Source organism: Drosophila biarmipes, chromosome 2R, assembly GCF_025231255.1.
Source record: "Drosophila biarmipes strain raj3 chromosome 2R, RU_DBia_V1.1, whole genome shotgun sequence".
NCBI lineage: Eukaryota > Metazoa > Arthropoda > Insecta > Diptera > Drosophilidae > Drosophila > Drosophila biarmipes.
Genome location: NC_066615.1, coordinates 8,992,413 through 9,011,455, shown reverse-complemented (window position 1 = coordinate 9,011,455; position 19,043 = coordinate 8,992,413). Strand labels below are relative to the sequence as shown.

Sequence of the window (19,043 nt, the reverse complement as noted above, 5' to 3'; positions counted from 1 at the left end):
CAATCTGCGCGATAAGCGGCCCCCGATAATGAAGCATTAAGCCCATCGGTACTCGGTGCTCGGTAGTCGGTGGTCCGCGGTCATAAATCTGTCGGCAGTCTGTTCGCGGAAGCTTTTGGGTCCGGACCTTTGGCGCGGCATACTTTCGGGCTTCGGGGTTGGAAATGGCCCTGCTCCACTACACCTTCGACCAGCTCGGGCTGTACCTGAAGTGGGCTGAGGCCCAGTACGGAGAGCCCACTCTGAGCACGGTGATCCATCCGTATCCGGGCGTGTTCATCGGCAATCTCAACCAGCTGAACGGCTTCAAGCGGCACGCCCTCACCTCCGTGGTGGGCATCCTGTTCTTCCTGGCCTTCGCCGGGAACCTGAGCACGCTTTATGTGAACACGCGCCGCAAGCTGCGACCCTTCTTCAGAGCCTGTCTCATATCGCTGGCCTGCAGTGACCTCGTCTCCAGCATCTTCTGCACCGTGTCCTACATGGCCCAGTTCCAGGCGGAGTACCTGCAGCTGTGGGTGAGTTGAAGAAACCCGGAAAAGTGGAAGTGGACTGAGAATTATGGTATTTCGGTACTCTAATAACACTGCTACAAGTAGAAAAAGTTGAGCATAAAAGGCATTTTAAATAGTGCATGCCTGTATGAAATTTATTTATTTTATTTTTGTATTTATTATTTTGCGTATTTATTTGAACTCCATTAGCAAAAATGTTTAGTAAATACACTTAATATTCGTTTGAGAGTCCTTTTGAGAGAAAAGTTTGTTCTAGTAATCTTGTAACAAAAGGTTCTGGATCTGAACCTTTATAATATATGTAATAATATGGAATAAAGGTTGTATAAAAAATAATCTCAAAGTAAAGGAACACCCTGTATATCATTTTTTACATACTTTCCAACTGCACAAAATAAAATAATAATATGTGAAAAGAAAAATGGATTATAATAATGCATTTCTTAGTATCTATTTCCTAATCGATGACTTAACCAAAAATATTATAAATATTTTGAACAGCGAGTTTCAACTAAAAGATAATTCTTTTCCACCTTTTTATAGAAACCTAGTTTGTAGAAACCCCATTTTGATTATTAACTAAAAAGAAATCCTTCTAGACAATTGGCGGCTTCATGTGCAATTTTGTGCCCTTTATAACGACCACAGCGGTGCTGTCCGGCAGCTTGACCCTGGTGGCCATTGCCCTGGACCGCTACCTGGCCGTGATGCGACCCGTGCTGGGATTCTGGAACCCCGACAACCGCTTCAGCAGCCTGTGCATGCTGCTCATTTGGGCCTGCTCGATTGGAGCCTCTGGACCGCTGCTGGGGATCTACGAATACAAGAGAATCCGCCTCCTGGATTGGGATGATGAAACGTACCAATCAAGCGGAGGACTGCTGACGGTACTGCCGGAGGACTTGGTGGTCACCGAGCTGGAACTGGTGCACATGTGCCTGGCCGGCGACGTAAGTCAACGACTGGATTATCGCACCATACACGAAGTTGACAGCGATTAAGGGGATTTGGGAGGGGGCTGTCGAATCAATGTTCAGATTATCTTATCAGCCGGCGAAAAACAATTTATGCAATTCTATTAATATTCTGTTTCAGCACGACATCGGACTCTACTACGTCATACTGTTCACCCTGATTTTCCTGCCCTGCATAGTGTCCTTCGTGTGGCTGAATGCGGTGATTGCGAGGCAGCTGTGGCTGCGCAGGCACTACCACCAGGAGCAGCAGGTGCAGCAGCAGGAGCCCAAGGAGGGTCAGTTCAAGTCGGTGGGTGGGGATCTCCTGATGCCCGCCACTCTGGTCAGTGCCATGGGCGTGGCCCTGCCCTTCGCGCTGGAGGAGGCCTCGCTGCCGCCCAAGAGTGCTGCCAAGGATCCTGCGAAGAAGACCACCGCTGCCGCCTTGGCCAGGGAGGCCAGGCACCGCCGGATGGTGGTGGTGGTGCTCCTGATGATGGCCGTCTTCATATGTCTTCGACTGCCCGCCTGGGTCTTCCTGATCATGCGACTGTTCGGCACCTATTCGGCGCCCATCGACTGGCTGCTGTACTTCAGTTTCGGCATCCTAAACCTGTTTAGCTGCGCCCTAAACCCCATTTTCTACACATTCCTCACCCAAACGATCAGGACCGTGTCACTGGTCAAGCAGAAGGTACGGGGCTTCTTTGGCTGCGGACCTGGTAAATTTCAGGATGCCATGCCCACTGATCAGGTGGACAGGAGCAGGTGCTGCTGCGGCCTGCGGCCGTCCACCTTCACCTGGAGGTGCTATCCCGCCCGGCATACGGCCGCCACCTCTGCAATGCGGGACGTCGACCATCCGAATGGAGTTTCTGGGGCAGTGCAGCCGGATCCCAGTAGCCTGCGGCGGTTCCTCAGCCTGAAGGGGGAAGTGTTCACCATTTACAAGCAGTGCGATGACTCGTCGAGTGCGTCAATCGAGTCCTCCGCCTGATAGGCGGTGGTCATAAATCACCCGAGTGCATTTGTCGGATACGGGGGCCAACGGTTAGCAGAACTTGATTGATGGATCCAGCCCCCACCTATTCAGTCTGCTCAGCCGAAAAAGCGATGGTCACGGTGGGCATATCACCTACAAATACGCATATAAGCGCATGTATTATGTACCCCATTAATGTGTAAATATGAGGAATAATGTGAATGGGTGTTGGCAACATAACTAACCATTAACACTTGGCATAATCGAGATCGGGAAGGTCTAAGCCATTATAATAACTAATCGCCACTTGAACACTTAAAAGCGTTTATAATTTAAAGTAGCTTTAGCTATGGTGAATCGGCACAGTCAGGGCCTAAGCATGACAAGCACCTGTTTATACCAGAAGCCTAAAATACATATGTCAATTAATATAAATCTAAATATTTTATAAGTCATATTATTTAGTCACTCCCAAAAGGTAAGTTTTTACGAAGAATTTAGCTGAGTAAGAGGGTCATTATTAAAGAAGCAATCAGTGGCTAATGACACAAACTAGAAACCAAAAGCTGTCTTTATTTTAAGGCCAATTTAACGAGTTTATATCATGCCAAAATATGCTAATGAACCCAAGCCTAACTAACGAATAATTCGTCTGACTAAGATACTCATCGTAAAGCCAGCAGATCGTAGTCGAAACAATGCATGATCCGTAGAACAGATCGCATCATATACTAGGTACTTCCGCTGTGTGACAATGGCTAACAACTTTTCATGCGAGATAGATCTGAAACAAATTAATTGTCAAAAGTTGGGCACGCCAGACCCCAGCTACCCATATAGGAAAGCTCTCTCCGGTTTTCTGCCGGGGGTCTTTCGGACCTGGAAGGTACTCTCTCTTTTTCCACGAACTTTTATGGACAGCAGAGCCCGAAGCTCGACTCAAAAGCTGAATTCTGCGCCTCTCGACCATTCAGTGTCGGCGGTTCGCGGCGAGCGGTTGGATTCTCTCAGCGGAGAAACGCGAATTCTTCGAGCGGCGGGTGAAATCTTCGGCCGAAGAAACGACAAAACCCAGCGACAAGCGTGGAGTGCAGGCCAAAAAAGAAACACGCAAGTTCGATGGTAGAAAACCACGAGCCAAACAAATGAATCGCAAGTAAACGAGGCCAATCGCCGGGGCAAAGCTGCGAATTATGGCACAATATTGCCTATAAATAGTGTACCATAACCGTTGAAAAGAAAAAGTGGCAAACAAGCGGACAAAAAGCATAAAAAGGGAAAGAGCCGAGCTTGAGGCGAAGAAACAGAAACCGAAAGAACAAAGGCGGGTTCGTTGTGGGTCAAGAACGAAAGTTCGGCTCAGAAGTGCCCGTGAGTGTGCATTTTTGGGCTTGTGCGAGGTAACTATGCGAAGTGCGGCTCAGATCAATGTTTTGGTTCGGTCTTGGTTCAATCCACAAACCAGTTGTGGGTTGGTACTCTGTTTTCCTCACTGTTTGCTGTTACACATTTCGTCAGAAGCCAGGCGTCAGGAAAAACACGTTTGCGCATTTCACTTTGGGCATCTGGACTTGTCGCGCATGCGCAGACCGTCTTGCAAAACCGCCAGCTTGTTTCACTTTTGCGGCCCATTCTAAGGCGTTGGTGCATAGTAAGCACTGGCGGAGCCCCTCCAAATCCGATCTCCTGGTTACGCATCTTTACGCTTTCGTTTGGCATTCTGGTTTCCGTTTCTATTCGCGTGCAGTTTGCTGTAGCCGAGCTGTTTGAGCTGCGGTGAGTGGCCCATGGCTGCATGTTTAATTAGCCGCCGCTAACCAAAACACCCGGGCCACAAAAACAAATATATGGGCCAGTATTTGGGCATGACGAGGCTGTTCCATTGGCCATTGGCCACTGGCCATCCCGTCCATACGAATGGTCAATGAGGCGCACGCACTCCCAGAAACCGACCATGAATATCAAAGACCGAAATGACTTTGATGGGGTATCGGAATAGCTTACTTTTCTAACGCCTACGTGCCCAAAATAATCCTACTTATCTGTGATTACCCGCAAACGTGGTATCTCGGCTTGAACGGGTTTATTCTCGGCCACATTCTCGAAATCGAAGCTTTCTTTTTGTGAAGTCGATGAAAAACAATCAATCACTTTCGGTACACAACTCGAACATTTCCATAGGCCAATTGGCGGCTGGAAAAGAAAAGAAACTCACTTTCGTTTTCATTTTCATCTGGCCCGCTCTCCCATCTCTTTCCTAATTATTATAAAACCAGAAATGTTCATTAAACCATTACATGCAGCGTGACCGAGACTGCAGCATTATACAATAGACACTAACAGCAAAGCCAACAAGATTGGAGTGACTTAAGCCCTGGGAGATTGAGATATGGGACTTCGTGTTTGGGTGTGGGACCCACTCCATTTAGCACATGCCCAGCCAAAGCAACAAAGGCGAGGGAAAGAAGAAATTATATTATCAAAAATAATTTCTAAAGAAAGTGAAAGTTTTTCGGCCGCATATACATACATTCCCCCCAGCTTGCCGTTGAGAGGCCCTTTTTGGGGAGCAATCGTGCCCTGAATGAAGGCGACTAACCCACTATCTTGTGAATGAGAAAGCTGAGTGCCAGAACAGCGGCCATCAGATGCAGATGGTGTGCCAAAAATCCATTTTCTGACCACGTGCTGCAGGTGTAGTCAAGACAGTCGGTGGAACCGGTTGGTCTGCCCTGGTCTGGCTTAACTTTTGATAGTTTTGTAATGTCTCTTGGTCGGCGGGTTCAGGCGCTTTTGATGGCTGTAACTTGACCTGCATTCAGCTGGAAATTAGTGTTGTCCTCGGCTAACCTTGTCCGCGAAACGAGTTTTCTGGTCTTCTGGCCCCTGTCAAATGTGTTAATAATGCATTTCTACTCGAAGCCCGAGCCCCGCGCCCTAGAGCAGGCACTTTCGATTTTCGCTCGAGTCTCCGCGGCAAATGAAAAAGTTGAAAACCCTCGGATATTACAAGACGCCGACGATTTCTCTCCGCCGGGAGGCCAATGTACCTTGGCGCTGCGACACTTGTCCGCCGTTGGTCGGGGTCTGGCCTATGGAGGCGCATTGTCGGCCGATTTGGCGGGGCGATGCCAATTGGTTGGGTGGCATTGAGCCCGGCGCATAATGTATGTGTCGCCCGCACAAAGCACGGAGCAGTCCTAAGGCCCGTCACCACAAACAAATCAATTGGCTTTAGTAGTTTTGTTTACTCGCACTTGATTGCTATTTTATACAGCGTCATGTGATAGCTGTTTGGATGGGCGGAGATGAGTCAGGGTCAAAGGCGCGAGTTCACCGTAGTTTGTGTGATTCGCGCACTCACTTTCGATACTTTTACTAGGAATTCATACATTGAATGATATATTAAGAGATATTTTGCATATATAAACAAAGAATTTATGAAATAGAACTACTCAAGAACTAGAGATTATATTTAAGTATGCTATTTGGATTCATTTTTGCATCGCTTTATATCTTCAAGTTAACTCCAGCTTTTTGTTGATTTTTTGTTCCCCTGTTTGAGTATTATTAATGAATATTTACTTTACGCCTTTAGCTCGTTATGTAGCTTACACTGATAAGAGCACTTCCTTCCAAACAACAACAGCCACTTGATAGCCCAGCGTTAAAAATAAATAAAAACTGTAGAGGCAAATAAAATAGGGCATCATCAAATCGCATCTGGACGACAGATGCTGATAAGGCAATTTGATAAGGCCATCTCAGCAGAAAAGCAGTAAATAAACCCCGAGGGTCTCAGGGGACTGTGATATGTGAGGCAAAGCTTTAAGCTAACAGCACTCGATATAAACACATCGCACATGAGTCGCCGCCCACAGAGCGCTACAAATGTATCTGTCAATCCGAATAAAAGCGCTGCAACAATTTCATCCAAAGTTGGATGCATCGGGAGGTGACAGTTGCCCGATTGCCGATGATGTTGCTCCTGTTTGTCGCCATGTTGCTCATGCTGCCGATGTTGTGGGTGCTCAAACACGGCTGCCATTTACAGCTAACGAGATTTTAAGTGCTGTCAAATGTTGATGAGAGCGGCCAACACCCGCACACAAATTGAAATTCGGATTTCGTATCCCTGGTGACGGGCAGTCGGAAAGGTCAAGTGCTGCAGGGGTGTGGATTTGGCTGGAACTGGGGTTGGGGTGGGGTGGGCGCTCTGGGAATGACTGCAATAGGATTTGTGGCCAAGCAACATAATGCGACAAAAGCCAAGGGACGATTTATGGTCTGTGGGGCGGAGATACCTTTATGGCTGAATAAATGAGCAGGATTTGCAAACAAGATTGGTACTTACAGCCATGGCATCAAATGCAATAACTCAGGCCGAAATGATTTGACTTCTGGCAGTAGGAATTTTCATTAGACATGGATTTGTCCTTACCTTTTATGTTCAACTACTAAGAATTGATTAAAATGTTCTGGAAATTAAGCCAGGCATTTTGATTGAGATTACAAAAACCGAACAACTTCACAGACAGTTACTTAAAAGTTAAGCAGCTGCCAGTTTATTAACGAGCCCGTCCAATGCATTACATAAATGTAAATGGTACTAGCCATAAATCAAGCAGGAAAAGAAACTGCATACTGAAAACCAAAACAAACCGAAACCGTTGATGAGCCACTGCTCATACTCTTACTTGAAAAAAAAGCCGTAATGAAACTCGTTCCACAAAATAATGACTCTCCAATTTGCCGTCTCCGCTTCTTGTTTTTATTTTTGGGTAAACCCTGCTAAGTAGGTCAAGCCGCCTGCTACCTGTGGAGCTCCAGCCTGGCGTGGCAGAGTCCACAAGTCCACCAGTTATGACACAGCAACGGCCGCCATGGCCCAGCCCGACTTCGAGTTCGAGTCCCAGGGGAAAATGCTGGCTCATCCTGGCCCTCCTGACCGTCCTCCCGGTGGCAGATGGTGAGTACTGAAGGGGTCATCATGGGAATCAATGAAAATTATGAGATGCTTTCATTGTTGCAGCACTGCCCTTCCTGTTCACGAGCCTCAGGCCGCAGAACAACTGGACGCAGCCGGCCATGGAGCGCTGGGTGATTGAGGAGCAGCCGCGCAGCATTCAGCCCCACCTGGAGCCCATGCTCCACCCGAACCGCACCCATCGCGCCCTGCCCTCGGACAGTTCCGACTCGGAGTTCCTCCAGAGGCTGGTGGACATCCGGCACAACCAGACGGCCAGCTCGCGGATGCTGTGGTACGATGTGGCCGGCGGAGACGGCCTGGTGTATCCGCCCTTCGTGGACAAGGCCCTCAAGCTGCTGAACCTCAAGCAGGTGGCCTTCGAGATCGAGAACAGTGTGATGTCCAAGGTGACCTGCACCGCCTGCCGAGCGGGAGCCGGAATGCTGCAGCATCAGATTCAGTCGGGCAAGACGGATGCGGAGCTGATCCGCATGATCACGGACTACTGCACCAATCTGAACATCCAGAGTGCTCGGGTGTGCCAGGGCGTGGCCCAGCTCTTTGGCAGCGAGCTGATATACGTTCTGAAGAGGGTCAACCTGAGTCCCGACGAGCTCTGCAGCTTCGTCATAGGCGACGGGTGTGCGGACGTCTACAATCCGTATCACGAATGGGAGGTGATCTTTCCGCCAGTGCCCAAGCCACCGCGTCTCGCCGACCTGCCCATCCCCATGGAAGCTGCTCCCTTCTTCAAGGTCCTGCACATCTCCGACACCCACTACGATCCCCACTACGCAGAGGGCTCCAACGCGGACTGCAACGAGCCACTATGCTGTCGGCTGAGCAGTGGTCGACCTGCCACCCCAAATGCAGCGGCTGGGAAGTGGGGGGACTACCGGAAGTGCGACACCCCCAAGAGGACGGTGGATCACATGCTGTCGCACATCGCGGAGACGCACAAAGACATCGACTACATCCTGTGGACGGGGGACCTGCCGCCCCACGACGTGTGGAACCAGACGAAGGAGGAGAACCTGGCCATCATCAAGGATACGGTGAAGCAGATGGTGGAAATGTTCCCGGGCATACCCATCTTCCCGGCTCTGGGGAATCATGAAAGTGCCCCGGTGAACAGCTTTCCGCCGCCGTACGTGAACCAGGTGGACATCTCCATCAGCTGGCTCTACGACGAACTGGATGTCCAGTGGCGCCGCTGGCTGCCCCAAAGTGTGACCCACACGGTGCGCCGAGGTGCCTTCTACTCGGTGCTGGTTCGCCCTGGATTCAGGATCATCTCGCTGAACATGAACTACTGCAACAACAAGAACTGGTGGCTGCTGCTCAACTCCACGGATCCCGCCACTGAACTGCAATGGTGGGAAGAGCTATATGAAATTCCTAAAACCAATCTTGATTAATATTCAATCCTAGGTTCATTTACGAGCTGCAGAGTGCCGAGTTCTCCAACGAGAAGGTGCACGTCATAGGCCATATTCCGCCGGGACACTCCGACTGCCTGAAGGTCTGGTCCCGCAACTTTTACAAGATCATCTCGCGCTACGAGAGCACAGTGACCGCCCAGTTCTACGGACACACGCACTACGATGAGTTCGAAATGTTCTACGATCCCCATGATCTAAGTAATGCACTTTCTTATATGCTAATATCCAAACACACTAATCCAGAGCCTTTTTTCAGCTCATCCCAATGGCATTGCCTACATTGGACCCTCCGTGTCGCCCTACTACGATCTGAATCCAGGCTATCGGATCTACTACGTCGATGGCGATCACGATGCTACTACGCGACTGGTCATTGACCACGAGTCGTGGATAATGAACCTCAAGGAGGCCAATCTGTATGGCTACCCTATTTGGTACAAACTTTACACAGCCCGAGCGGCCTACAACATGAAGGCCCTGCGTCCCAGCGATTGGAACAACCTGCTCAACGAGATGACCAACAATCAGGAGCTTTTCGAGCTGTACTACAAGTGGGTTTTCAAATTACCCAGTTTATGTTTAATATTTAATGTGTTGTTCTCTTCAGATATTACTGGAAAAACTCGCCGGCGCGACCCACCTGCGATGCGGAGTGCAAAAAGCGACTGATCTGCGACTGTCGCAGTGGCCGTTCCCACGACCGGAAGCACTTTTGTGCCGAGGTCGAGTCCAAGATCGATGAGGAGTCCTCGAAGTCCTGGAAGTCCTGGTTCTACAAGGGATTGACCAACTCGTAAGCAATGTTTTTCTTACCTGTGTGTTCTTCTGGTGTCGTGTCCTATAACCTAATCAACTTCCACTTGTAATTGTAATTAATAGCTTCTTGTAGTTCTTATGTTGTCTCTCGCTTGTTTGTCCGCCACATCGCACTCTCATTTTTTATTTTTACCTAATAATAATGAGCACATTTTTTCCGCCCTGGTGTGGTTCATGCAACAACTAAACTCGAATAACTAATGACCAAACAGCGACGAGGACCGAACCGAAGTGCCGGTGACAACCACCGATGGTTATGGCCCCTTTGATGTGGTGATTGTTAACGCTGGTGGTTAAGAATTGTACATATACGCATATTTGGTGGCAAGATTCTGTAGTTTCCGTGACAATAAAATACCCAAATGACCCCCAAAACTCTTTACTCTGCCGAAAAGCTATAGCCTGCTGTCCTCCATCACCTATCTGCCCAAATACCTGCTGGGCTATCGCTAGACAGCTTTTCTGATCTGGATCAGAATCGGAGTCCCTCAACTGCCAGTCAATGCAATCGCAACGAAGGAAACACCTACCCCATAGGTTTACTATGTGATAACTAGTGTTTAAATCCCATTTGTCTAAGCTAACGTTAATGCAATGATGTCCCGAAACAGCCCGCCCCAAAACCGTCGACTTGAAACCTTAGAAACGCCCCTCGGAAACTGAGTCAGTGAAGAATAGTCATTTAACTGTAGTCGAGTCGTTGTTGTTGCGCGGCACGTGCGCCCCACGTAATGGAAATTGTTGAACAAATTACCTTCTAGACACCTAACTGTTATGCTAATCTAGGGCTTAACTTAAATAAAGTGCAATTATTTTTATAAAACAAAATGTGATTATTTGGGGTTGTTTTTATTGGAAAATCTGTGTTTTGCACTTTGCTTATAAGTTCAAATTTAAATTCAAATATGTCAGTGCTGTGGAATACTTTTATGACGACTTTAGCCAGCACTGTTTTGAACAGAGGCCTAACAGAGAATGGCCATGTTAAGTAACATGGTAGTTATCGATAACATACTGTGTTCGCTGTGAGTGGCACTATGTAAAGAGGTTTGGCGGGCTATTTAAAAACAACCGTCTTAATTTGGTTTTCTAATTTAATTTGGTTACGGTTTTTATCGTTAAGGAAGTATGTTATTTTATAAAGGAATACCAAAAATAAAAACAACTTTTTTTTTAAATTTATTTGTTGTATAGAAAGAAATATTTTTTATAATTTACAATATATTTTTGAAAATTAAGTTAAGTAAAGAACTTAACTAAAAGTTGGTCAAATTGTGATATGACATTATTATTATTCCAAACAAACAAATCTCAAATAGTTAAAAATTAAGAAGGAAAAGAATACGGATGTTTTTTAGTTTAGGCTGGTAAAAATACCTAATATATCATTTGGTTGAGGTACTCAAGGCTTATCAACAAGTGCATGATATGTACACATGCCAAATAAGGATGACAACCTGTTCGCCATGCACTTACTCCTGGCAGCTCCACCCCCCGCAGGATAAGCCGACGCAAGTCCTTTGAGCAAACTCCCGGACCCAAAATTAGCGAAAGGGGGAATCGGTGGGCATAACCTAGTCGTTGTCAATACGCCCCGGCGGCCGCTGCCTTGAGCCCGCTGAGCGGCCGTGCGTGTTTTCCTTCATTGGTGATAAGACACGCAGCGCGACGTGTGTGTGGGTGGGGTTGGGGGTGGGGTGCGGTATATCCTGGCTGCCAGTCATTATCCCTTTGTCACACACACACCCGCACGTTTCCCACACTCACCCACACCCGCACATGCAGCATCGAGCGGGCAAAACAATTCCGTTTACATTTCCCACATCTCCTGCGCGCCCACACACCCACCCACCCACAAATCCGGCCAAATGGCGTGTGCCGCCTTCCTTTTTTCCCGATTTCCCCACAGTTCCCTTGCTTTGCATACTTTTCAGGGACCCTGCCGCTGGGAACCGCACATGTGTGTGTGCCGCAAACAAACAAACAAACAAAAAGACAAACAAACAGCGAACCCAAAACAGCGAAAAGTACAACAATGCAATGCGTGCAAATTTTTAGAAAAATATACAAGCAACGGGGGAAGGATAAGGGATGGGGGCATTATCTCCTGTGGCACATACATTCGCTTAAATGCCGCTTAACATATTTGATTTTTCTCTTTTGCCCATTTTTTGGCCTTGTTTGTTTTGGTTATGCGATTGTTGTTGCTGTCAAAAGCTGGCCTATAAATTTGCATTCCGACAAAGCGCGAGAATTCACACATGTTAACCCATTAATGCCCGATTCCGAGGCCAGCATTATGAAATTAAAATGGTTCCAAAGAGATAAATAAGCCTGGAAACGTCTGGGAAACTGCCAGAATGGTTTTGGATATTTATAGCCTTCTTGGGCCTGCCCTCCACGGGTTAATTGGACAAAAAGAGTTCCACTCCTCGGAATTGGCGCCTTCATTTGAATGCCAAAACACGTTTTTAAATAAATCAGCGCATTAATTATTCCCGCTTGCATAAATCGTTTCGCTGTCGATGCTGCCTGCCCCAGGAAAATTTTATTCCGACCCCCCGCTCCACGATTTTTCTCGATTTTCCGACCCCCTGCTGCTGCCATCACCTCTGCACATTTTTATTAGCTACGCATAATTGCTGCGGCAATAAAGTTGTTTTTCCCTTTGGCCCCGCTGGCCAAAAAAAGTAGATGGTGGCAGCGGACGAAGGACATGGCCATGGATGTGGACGTGGAAGGGCATGTGCCGGGGGCAGCGCGTGACCCGACAACATAACGACATTTAAGTGGCCACCGCAGCAGGAACAGCAGCACCAGTGGCATCGCCATCGGCATCAGCAGCTGCCGGAGGAGTCCTTCTGCTCCAGGCTGTGGAATGTGGACGGTGGGCGGCGGACTGTGGGCGTGGCTCGGCCATGTTTGGCAACATGTTACAAAAAATTGATGCCATTGCTGTTTTTCCCAGCTATTGTTGCTGCAGCTGCACACAGTATTTATTGTTACAAGCTGCAGAGGAAGGCTTGGGAATGAGTGAAATGGTTAAAATATTTGCAAAAATATATTTGGCCAACAGAGACTTGTGGAAATGTTTGCATCAGTAGTACGATCACAACAATTGTTTTAAGAAATATTCCGCCTTCAAAACAGAGATATGTTTTTGTTTTATTTTGGGTTGACAAGAAAATTTTGATTTATGGCCACACGATTTATTTTCATTGAATTCCGTAAAATAAATTTAAAATAAATCTTCAATACTTCAGATGACAGCATGTCTTACGCTGTATTACAAAAATATATATCTGTGGTTTTTTCAATAACACAGGGGTTTCTTAGGGATAAACTTAAAGGAAATATACTTCATCTATGATTTCCACTCAGGAGGAAAGCTAGTTACACTTTTACCTCTACCGACTAGGCCTTCGAATCAAATTCTCGAAATCTTAAATATTCAGGACATCAAAGAGTTCTTCGTATGTGGGCGCCTGCTGCAGGATTCCCAAGTTTCCCGGAACGTCGATGCCCCTCAGGCGCATGCAGATCGCCTCGACGCTACGCAATCTCTCAATGCTGCTCGGCGGAACCTCTGGGTCCATGATGTCCCGCATGGACACCTCGCACATGTTGTCCTTACGCCAAACGCTCTCCTTCTTTGCCTTTTTGTCTCCAGTGGCCTTCTTCTTACTTCCTGGCGGACGAATGAAGGTGGAGCTCCACATGGGATCTTGAATAAGCTTTTCCCTACTGGAGACACGATTGGGCAACTCCTCGTCGTCCCTCATAGTGATAAGCAAGTCTTTAGCCAAAAGGTCAGTATTCTTAGCTGAGGGAGTAGGCTTAGCCAACTCGGGCATCAGAGTCTCCATAGCCACCTTTTTCTGGTTTTCAGGGAAGACAAACTCTTTATGACTGGTCTCCGCATCCTTTGGCGGTAGACCCTCACTGGTTGACGGATGCAGTTTGGTTAGAAACTTGGGCATCACTGTCTTCACCAAAATATTGTTATCCAGGGTTTGTTGGAAAACAAAGTCCTCTGAGTTCAAGTTGCACCACATAGGATCACTTAGCTTCTCCCTTATCATAGCATCCCGACTGTCCAGGAAAGTGGCACTTGCTGCCTGACGGGGATTAGCGCTGATAGGCTGATTAGTGGTGGAGTGACTCCTTTTTAGTGGATTGCCAGTCGGCTTCTGAGTCTCCTTTTTAATAGCTCCCTGTTTCCGCTCAGCCAAATCATCGTCATTGCTTATTTTGACCATAGAAGTCTTACCAGGCTTCAGAGGACCATTTAGATTCTTGTAGAGGGACACATCATTGGAAAAGCCCTTCCAGCCCTGGCCCTCCCCGCCAAGGGTTTGCTTTTGGGTAGCCCCGGTCATGAGAGAAACCTTCTTTTTGCGGTGATCCTTATTCTCCTTGTTGCGAACCAGGCTGGAGGGCAGTAGCCGTTCATCCCACTCCGAAACCCCAGCCGAACTCTCCCTAACGGATAGGAGACGGCCAACATGTGTTCCTTGGGTCACAATTGGACTCTTCACAGCCTCATTTACCTTATTGGCCGAGGTATTTTCCTTCAGAGTGTGCAGACATCCGCCGGAAATCGATATTTCTTTTGACGCCTCGTTTACATTGTCACTACTGGGATTCGGGTTCGGGCAAAGAGTCTCTAGAGTCATCCGCGGGCCGGTTTCAGAAAAAGATGGGCCCTTTTCAGGGCTAGTGCTGGATATTTTGGGACGTATTTCGACGAACTTGCTCCTGGGCAGGTGAACCGAGCACTTGCTCCGGCGCCAGTTCCTCTTTGGCTGCCAAAAATAAAATGGAATTTGTATGGAGAATTTTTTAAACTTTCCAAGCACTCTCTTACCATTTCGTTTCTTATTAAACAAAATTAGAAGACAAAATTCCAGGAAGCGAAAAACGCATGCGCACATGTCGATTGGCAGTCGCGAAAGAAGGAGCGTCGGCCAAAATGGCGAACACCGCGATTCAGGGTTGCCAGCCTTCCACAAAACCGGATTAATAATAACGTTAAACGTTATTCCGGCGTAAAATATATAATTATATAATATTAAGAAATCTTAAACACTTGTAAAAAGTTGCAGTTTTTCAAACTTATTATAAAAACCTGCCAACGTGCTGCAGAAAATTCTTAGGCTAACAAGGATGCCACATCGCTTTAAAATAACTTAGGTGAAGCTAGGAGTTGCCAGAATTAAAAAAAGCGTTGGTATATTTCAAAATGGAAGGTTTTGAACAACTTATTATAAATTGGCGCACTTTTAAAAAGTGAACACATTAAGGCGAAATAATAAAAAGAAAGATCTGAGAGGTTTCTCACCCATGTATCAGCTGGCAAATAAAAATGGCATTGCTAGCTACAGATCAGAATATTATTTGGAACAAAGTTACATAACTAACGTCGTTTCAGAAAGTCTCGAAAGTACTTTAAATAAACATATGAATATTCCAATTTGTAATATTATTTTTGTTTTCTCCACCAATCGTTATTCCAAAAATTTGATTTAATGCATCCTGACAGTTATGAATTTGCTTCCTTGCCACAGTTTAGAGCTGATGTCTTAGCATGTCATAATTTCTCAGCCCAATTCTTATGTAGGGCCCCACCCCAATCGGCAGTTGTCAGCGGCTCTTAACCACCCCGATCCCGATCCCGCCGTCACTTTCAGCGGCTGTCAATGTTGTTGGCGCTATTGTTTCGGCCAGCGTGTAAAGCGCGGAAAGAAAATGTTATTTAATTACTCAAGCAAAAGCGTGACAAGTGGAAATGTCGCCTGGGCGACGGGTCCTGGGTTCAGCAGGATTCAGGAGCCAGCAGCCAGGATCCCGGGATCCAGAGTCAGGCTCAGCAGGGCTGTCAGCTTGTCAGGAGCAGGCGCCATGGAAAGCCGCCGGCGCATTGGTCACTCTTGCTCGCTTTTGTTTAAATTTAAATTCTATAAATAAATCTGCTTGGGGGCCGGGGGAGGCATGTTTGCCATAAGCACGAGCAAGTGGGTTGTGACTGCAGTTGGCATCGCTGTTGGCCACTAAACAAAAGCAGGCACAGGCACAGGCACTGTGTTTGGCCCCGTTTGAAACCCATTCTGTGTGTCCCAAAATCGCAGGACACTTATTTTTTGTGGCTGGAGGGTCTGGGAGACCAGCTTCTGGTAGTCTGCTATGCTCAGTTGAGTTGCTATTTAGACAAAAACGGTGGACTCGCATTTGGTTTATTTCTGTTGTAATTGAACACATTAGCATGGGTGTGCTTTAAAAAAGAGATAAATAAAATTCACTACGAAAAGTAAACAACAAATTTAAAGGGTGCATAAACGTATGCAATATATTAAGAAATCAAAATGACTATTTTACTGCATACTTTTAGAGACCATCATTTTAAAAAATGTGATTTGCATCCTTATTTCATTGATGTCCTCATGATTCCCATCAAGCTTTGGAGCCTTCGTGAAGGTCCAAGCACACCTGTCAGCCAGTTCATCCTTTTCCTTTCAATGTGACAAAACTGCCTTGGCAGATTTTCATTCTCTTTATGCCACAACAATTTGTTGTCCTTGCAACTGGGAACCTAATGCATTCGAATCGACAGACTCGCACGCCTTGAGCACAATGTTAATCCGATGTAAGCTCGTGTCCAAAGTCCACAGATCTCCACGTCATGCTTCAATTGTTCCCAACATATTGTTCTCGACAGACTACGACTGCGAACCAAAAAAGCTGGAACCCGGAACCATCACATGTGCTCACCTTTGCCATCAAAAAGCAACCGCAGGGGCGCACAGGACGAAAAAATAATCGCAAGAATGGGATGGGTGGAAAAACGATGTAGCTGCGGAAATACTAGTAGTAGAGATAGGAAAGCGAGCAAAAAAATCTCAGCTGCAAATGACTTGTGTGCCATTGAGATAAACCCAAAATTTATTTATTTTTGCCATAAACCCGAATGCAGTCAAGGCAGAAAGGACTTTTGGCCGAAAACCATTGTGATTGTGTGTGTGTGTGTGTGTGTGTGTGTGTGTGTGTGGCAGGCATTTGTTGTGCCTGTGTGTATTTGTGTTTGAGCTTTCGACAGCAGCAACAAAAGCGATGACGATGGCAACTAACTACAAATCCGTAGGCAATTAATTTGGCTAGAAAGCCCAAAAATACAAAACGCCCGCCCGCATATTCGTGTGCGAGTGTGTGTCCGGAAAATGGGCAAAAATATTAAAGGGGGCACGAAGGGGGCCTCTGCCGAGGCGAAATGGAAAAGCGCCGCGCTCGACGTCAGCGTCAGTCGGTGGGAAAAAACGCAGAGAATCTGGTTCTGGCCAAGGAAAAAAGCAGTTTGAATGGAAATTCAATTGAGTGACATGAAAATGGAATTTTTCACATTTTCCCCATGTTTTTGTTGCTCGCTGCTGAGATGGGGGAGCTCGTGTTTGGCTGCCAGGCACATCACAAACACACAGTTTGTTCTTCATGTTGCTGCTGTTGCTGTTGCTGTTGCTGCTGCGGCTAACAACAACTATGGCATAGGAACACGCCTGGCAGCAACAACCAGCAACATCCTCGCACCCACACAGCCAAAGAGTCCTGGCGGAGATTATGCCCGTCCCTGTCATTGCTTCCCCGCTCGCTCCCTCTTCCGCAACAAAAAACGTTTGCTTCTGACATTTTCATAATTAGGTATTCAAAATCTTTAATAACGGTTACTCTTGCTGGCTGTTGCTGCTGCTGTTGCTGCTGCTTTTGTTGCTGCTGCTGCTGCTGCTGAGAGCTGCCAGTTGCCACACAAGTACGCATATTATCCTTATAGAGTTTTTGTGTCTTTGGGGCATACGAATGCTGTGGCTAATGCTTTGTGGGAAGACATGTTGCTGCTGTCGCTGTTGCCGTTGCTAGTTGCTGCTGCTAGTTGCTGCTGTCATTGCGGTTCCCTGTTTAAACCAAATTTGTGTATTAGACCTCACTGATGAGGTGCTGTCAATACTTAAATTATTGGTTAATCACCGCAACTGCGTAATTGCTGCTGTCCTTCTTGACTTTTCCCCCTTTTCTCGAGCTCGGAAAACCGCCTTGCATTGTCCGCACTTCACTTGCAGCCAACATTTTACGCTGGCGGAAAAGTCCTTTCTTGGCTTTTCATGTCCTGGAGAGGACAGCACCGCACGGGCCTGCAGTATTGCCGCTGACGGCGACAATTTTAGCGCGACCCTTGCCTCTGGACAGGCCAACCGCTGAGCAACTGTCTCTGGCTGTCGTGGAAAAGGACAAGGACGAAGACGGGGGCAATCTTAATAAGCAGCCCAGTGGGTGGCTCGTTTACAGCTACCCAAACAAGGCTATTACCATCCATGAAGTGTTATCTGCCGACAGCCAGTTGCCGATTCCCATATCTGGCCACTCCCAGTCCCGAAGGCAGGGAGACACCCAAACAAACAGCTTCATTTTGACCTGCTGGCCCAGAGGACGCATCAAGTGGGTGGTGGTGGGTCGCAAGTTTGCCCTGATTCTGTTTGAATCTGCTGAATTTCCATTGCCGCTGAGCAAACAACTTCCTTATCGCAGCGATACACGCTGCCGTTCGCCAGATAAACGCCGCACACTCTAGCGACAAGTCACGAGTGACGCATGTGCAGCGGCGACATCAGCAGTTACAGCAGCAACAGCGTGTCGTTCAATGTTTAAAATAAAAATTAATAATTCAATTATGCGTCAACAGCATTCCGTTGTTTGTTCTCCTCGCCCCCATCCTTAATGTATATATGGGGCTTTTTTCGTTCTTTCTTTTTGCGACTGGCCATTTGGAGCGTACTCTTGGTCCGGTCTGGGCGCAGCTGTTGCCTGCCGATGTATGCCACTCCAAATTGCCGTGATTTCATTCAATTTGTCGCAGCAGCAGCGACAGCAGCAGCAGCGGCAGCAGCAACAAATGTTGCCACTTGCCAGCCAGCGCGGCCCGAAATTGTTTTCGTTTGCTACGTTCCACGAGAATATTCCTGGGCAGAGTCTGCTCTTCTCTCTCGCTTCCATTCGCCAGTGCGAAATGCGCATAAAAAATGCTGTGTCCAACGCCCACAAAAGTCGCCCAACCCCCCAACCCAGCCCACCGCCACCCATCTCCGATTCCCTGCCAATCCCCCCCAGAAATCCCAGACGACGACGTCAGGCTGGTGTGCCAATGCACAATTGTTGTTTGTATGAGAAAATCTCGCCTAATGGCGTTTTACATTATTTGCCGCCTGATGCTGCTCTTCCGACGACGACGACTTCGCTGCCATGGCCAACTGCTACCAAGTAGTAAAAGAAGCGCCCTTCCACCCAGCGCACCACCCAGCTCCCACCCCCTGGACTTGCCAA

General features: G+C 47.4%; 3 protein-coding genes across 5 annotated transcripts; 2 read left to right on the top strand and 1 right to left on the bottom strand.

The window, feature by feature from the left end:
• The first annotated feature begins 127 nt into the window (after window positions 1-127).
• LOC108026606 (gastrin/cholecystokinin type B receptor) lies at window positions 128-2,851 on the top strand. Its single transcript, XM_017097579.3, has 3 exons — window positions 128-518; window positions 1,115-1,465; window positions 1,611-2,851. Exons 1-3 carry the CDS (start codon window positions 165-167, stop codon window positions 2,466-2,468), a joined length of 1,563 nt encoding a protein of 520 aa, XP_016953068.1. The 5' UTR covers window positions 128-164; the 3' UTR covers window positions 2,469-2,851.
• A 582-nt stretch (window positions 2,852-3,433) lies between these two features.
• LOC108026885 (sphingomyelin phosphodiesterase) lies at window positions 3,434-10,491 on the top strand. Of its 3 annotated transcripts, none has more exons than XM_017098087.3 (7): window positions 3,434-3,853; window positions 7,253-7,422; window positions 7,486-8,797; window positions 8,854-9,062; window positions 9,121-9,415; window positions 9,472-9,657; window positions 10,076-10,491. In XM_017098087.3, exons 2-7 carry the CDS (start codon window positions 7,317-7,319, stop codon window positions 10,131-10,133), a joined length of 2,166 nt encoding a protein of 721 aa, XP_016953576.1. In that variant the 5' UTR covers window positions 3,434-3,853; window positions 7,253-7,316; the 3' UTR covers window positions 10,134-10,491. The 3 variants fall into 3 exon arrangements, with proteins under 3 accessions (XP_016953576.1, XP_016953574.1, XP_016953575.1); XM_017098085.3 differs by lacking the exon at window positions 10,076-10,491 and adding an exon at window positions 9,893-10,055; XM_017098086.3 differs by lacking the exon at window positions 10,076-10,491 and adding an exon at window positions 9,893-10,055 and having other exon boundaries at window positions 7,250-7,422.
• Window positions 10,492-12,899: 2,408 nt separating this feature from the next.
• Window positions 12,900-14,688, bottom strand: LOC108026569 (uncharacterized). The gene is made up of 2 exons (XM_017097521.2): window positions 14,548-14,688; window positions 12,900-14,485 (listed from the first exon to the last, which is right to left on the bottom strand). The coding sequence occupies exons 1-2, from the start codon at window positions 14,548-14,550 to the stop codon at window positions 13,124-13,126; spliced, it is 1,365 nt and encodes a 454-aa protein (XP_016953010.1). The 5' UTR covers window positions 14,551-14,688; the 3' UTR covers window positions 12,900-13,123.
• Between the last annotated feature and the right edge of the window lie 4,355 nt (window positions 14,689-19,043).

Excerpts from the sequence above, each read along its gene's own strand:
- LOC108026885 (XM_017098085.3), top strand. The coding sequence starts at position 7,317 with ATGACACAGCAACGGCCGCCATGGCCCAGCCCGACTTCGAGTTCGAGT. Across the intron at positions 9,063-9,120 it reads CTACGATCCCCATGATCTAA|CTCATCCCAATGGCATTGCC; the intron begins GTAATGCACTTT and ends GCCTTTTTTCAG. Across the intron at positions 9,658-9,892 it reads TACAAGGGATTGACCAACTC|CGACGAGGACCGAACCGAAG; the intron begins GTAAGCAATGTT and ends ATGACCAAACAG.
- LOC108026606 (XM_017097579.3), top strand. The coding sequence starts at position 165 with ATGGCCCTGCTCCACTACACCTTCGACCAGCTCGGGCTGTACCTGAAG. Across the intron at positions 519-1,114 it reads CGGAGTACCTGCAGCTGTGG|ACAATTGGCGGCTTCATGTG; the intron begins GTGAGTTGAAGA and ends AAATCCTTCTAG. Across the intron at positions 1,466-1,610 it reads ACATGTGCCTGGCCGGCGAC|CACGACATCGGACTCTACTA; the intron begins GTAAGTCAACGA and ends ATTCTGTTTCAG.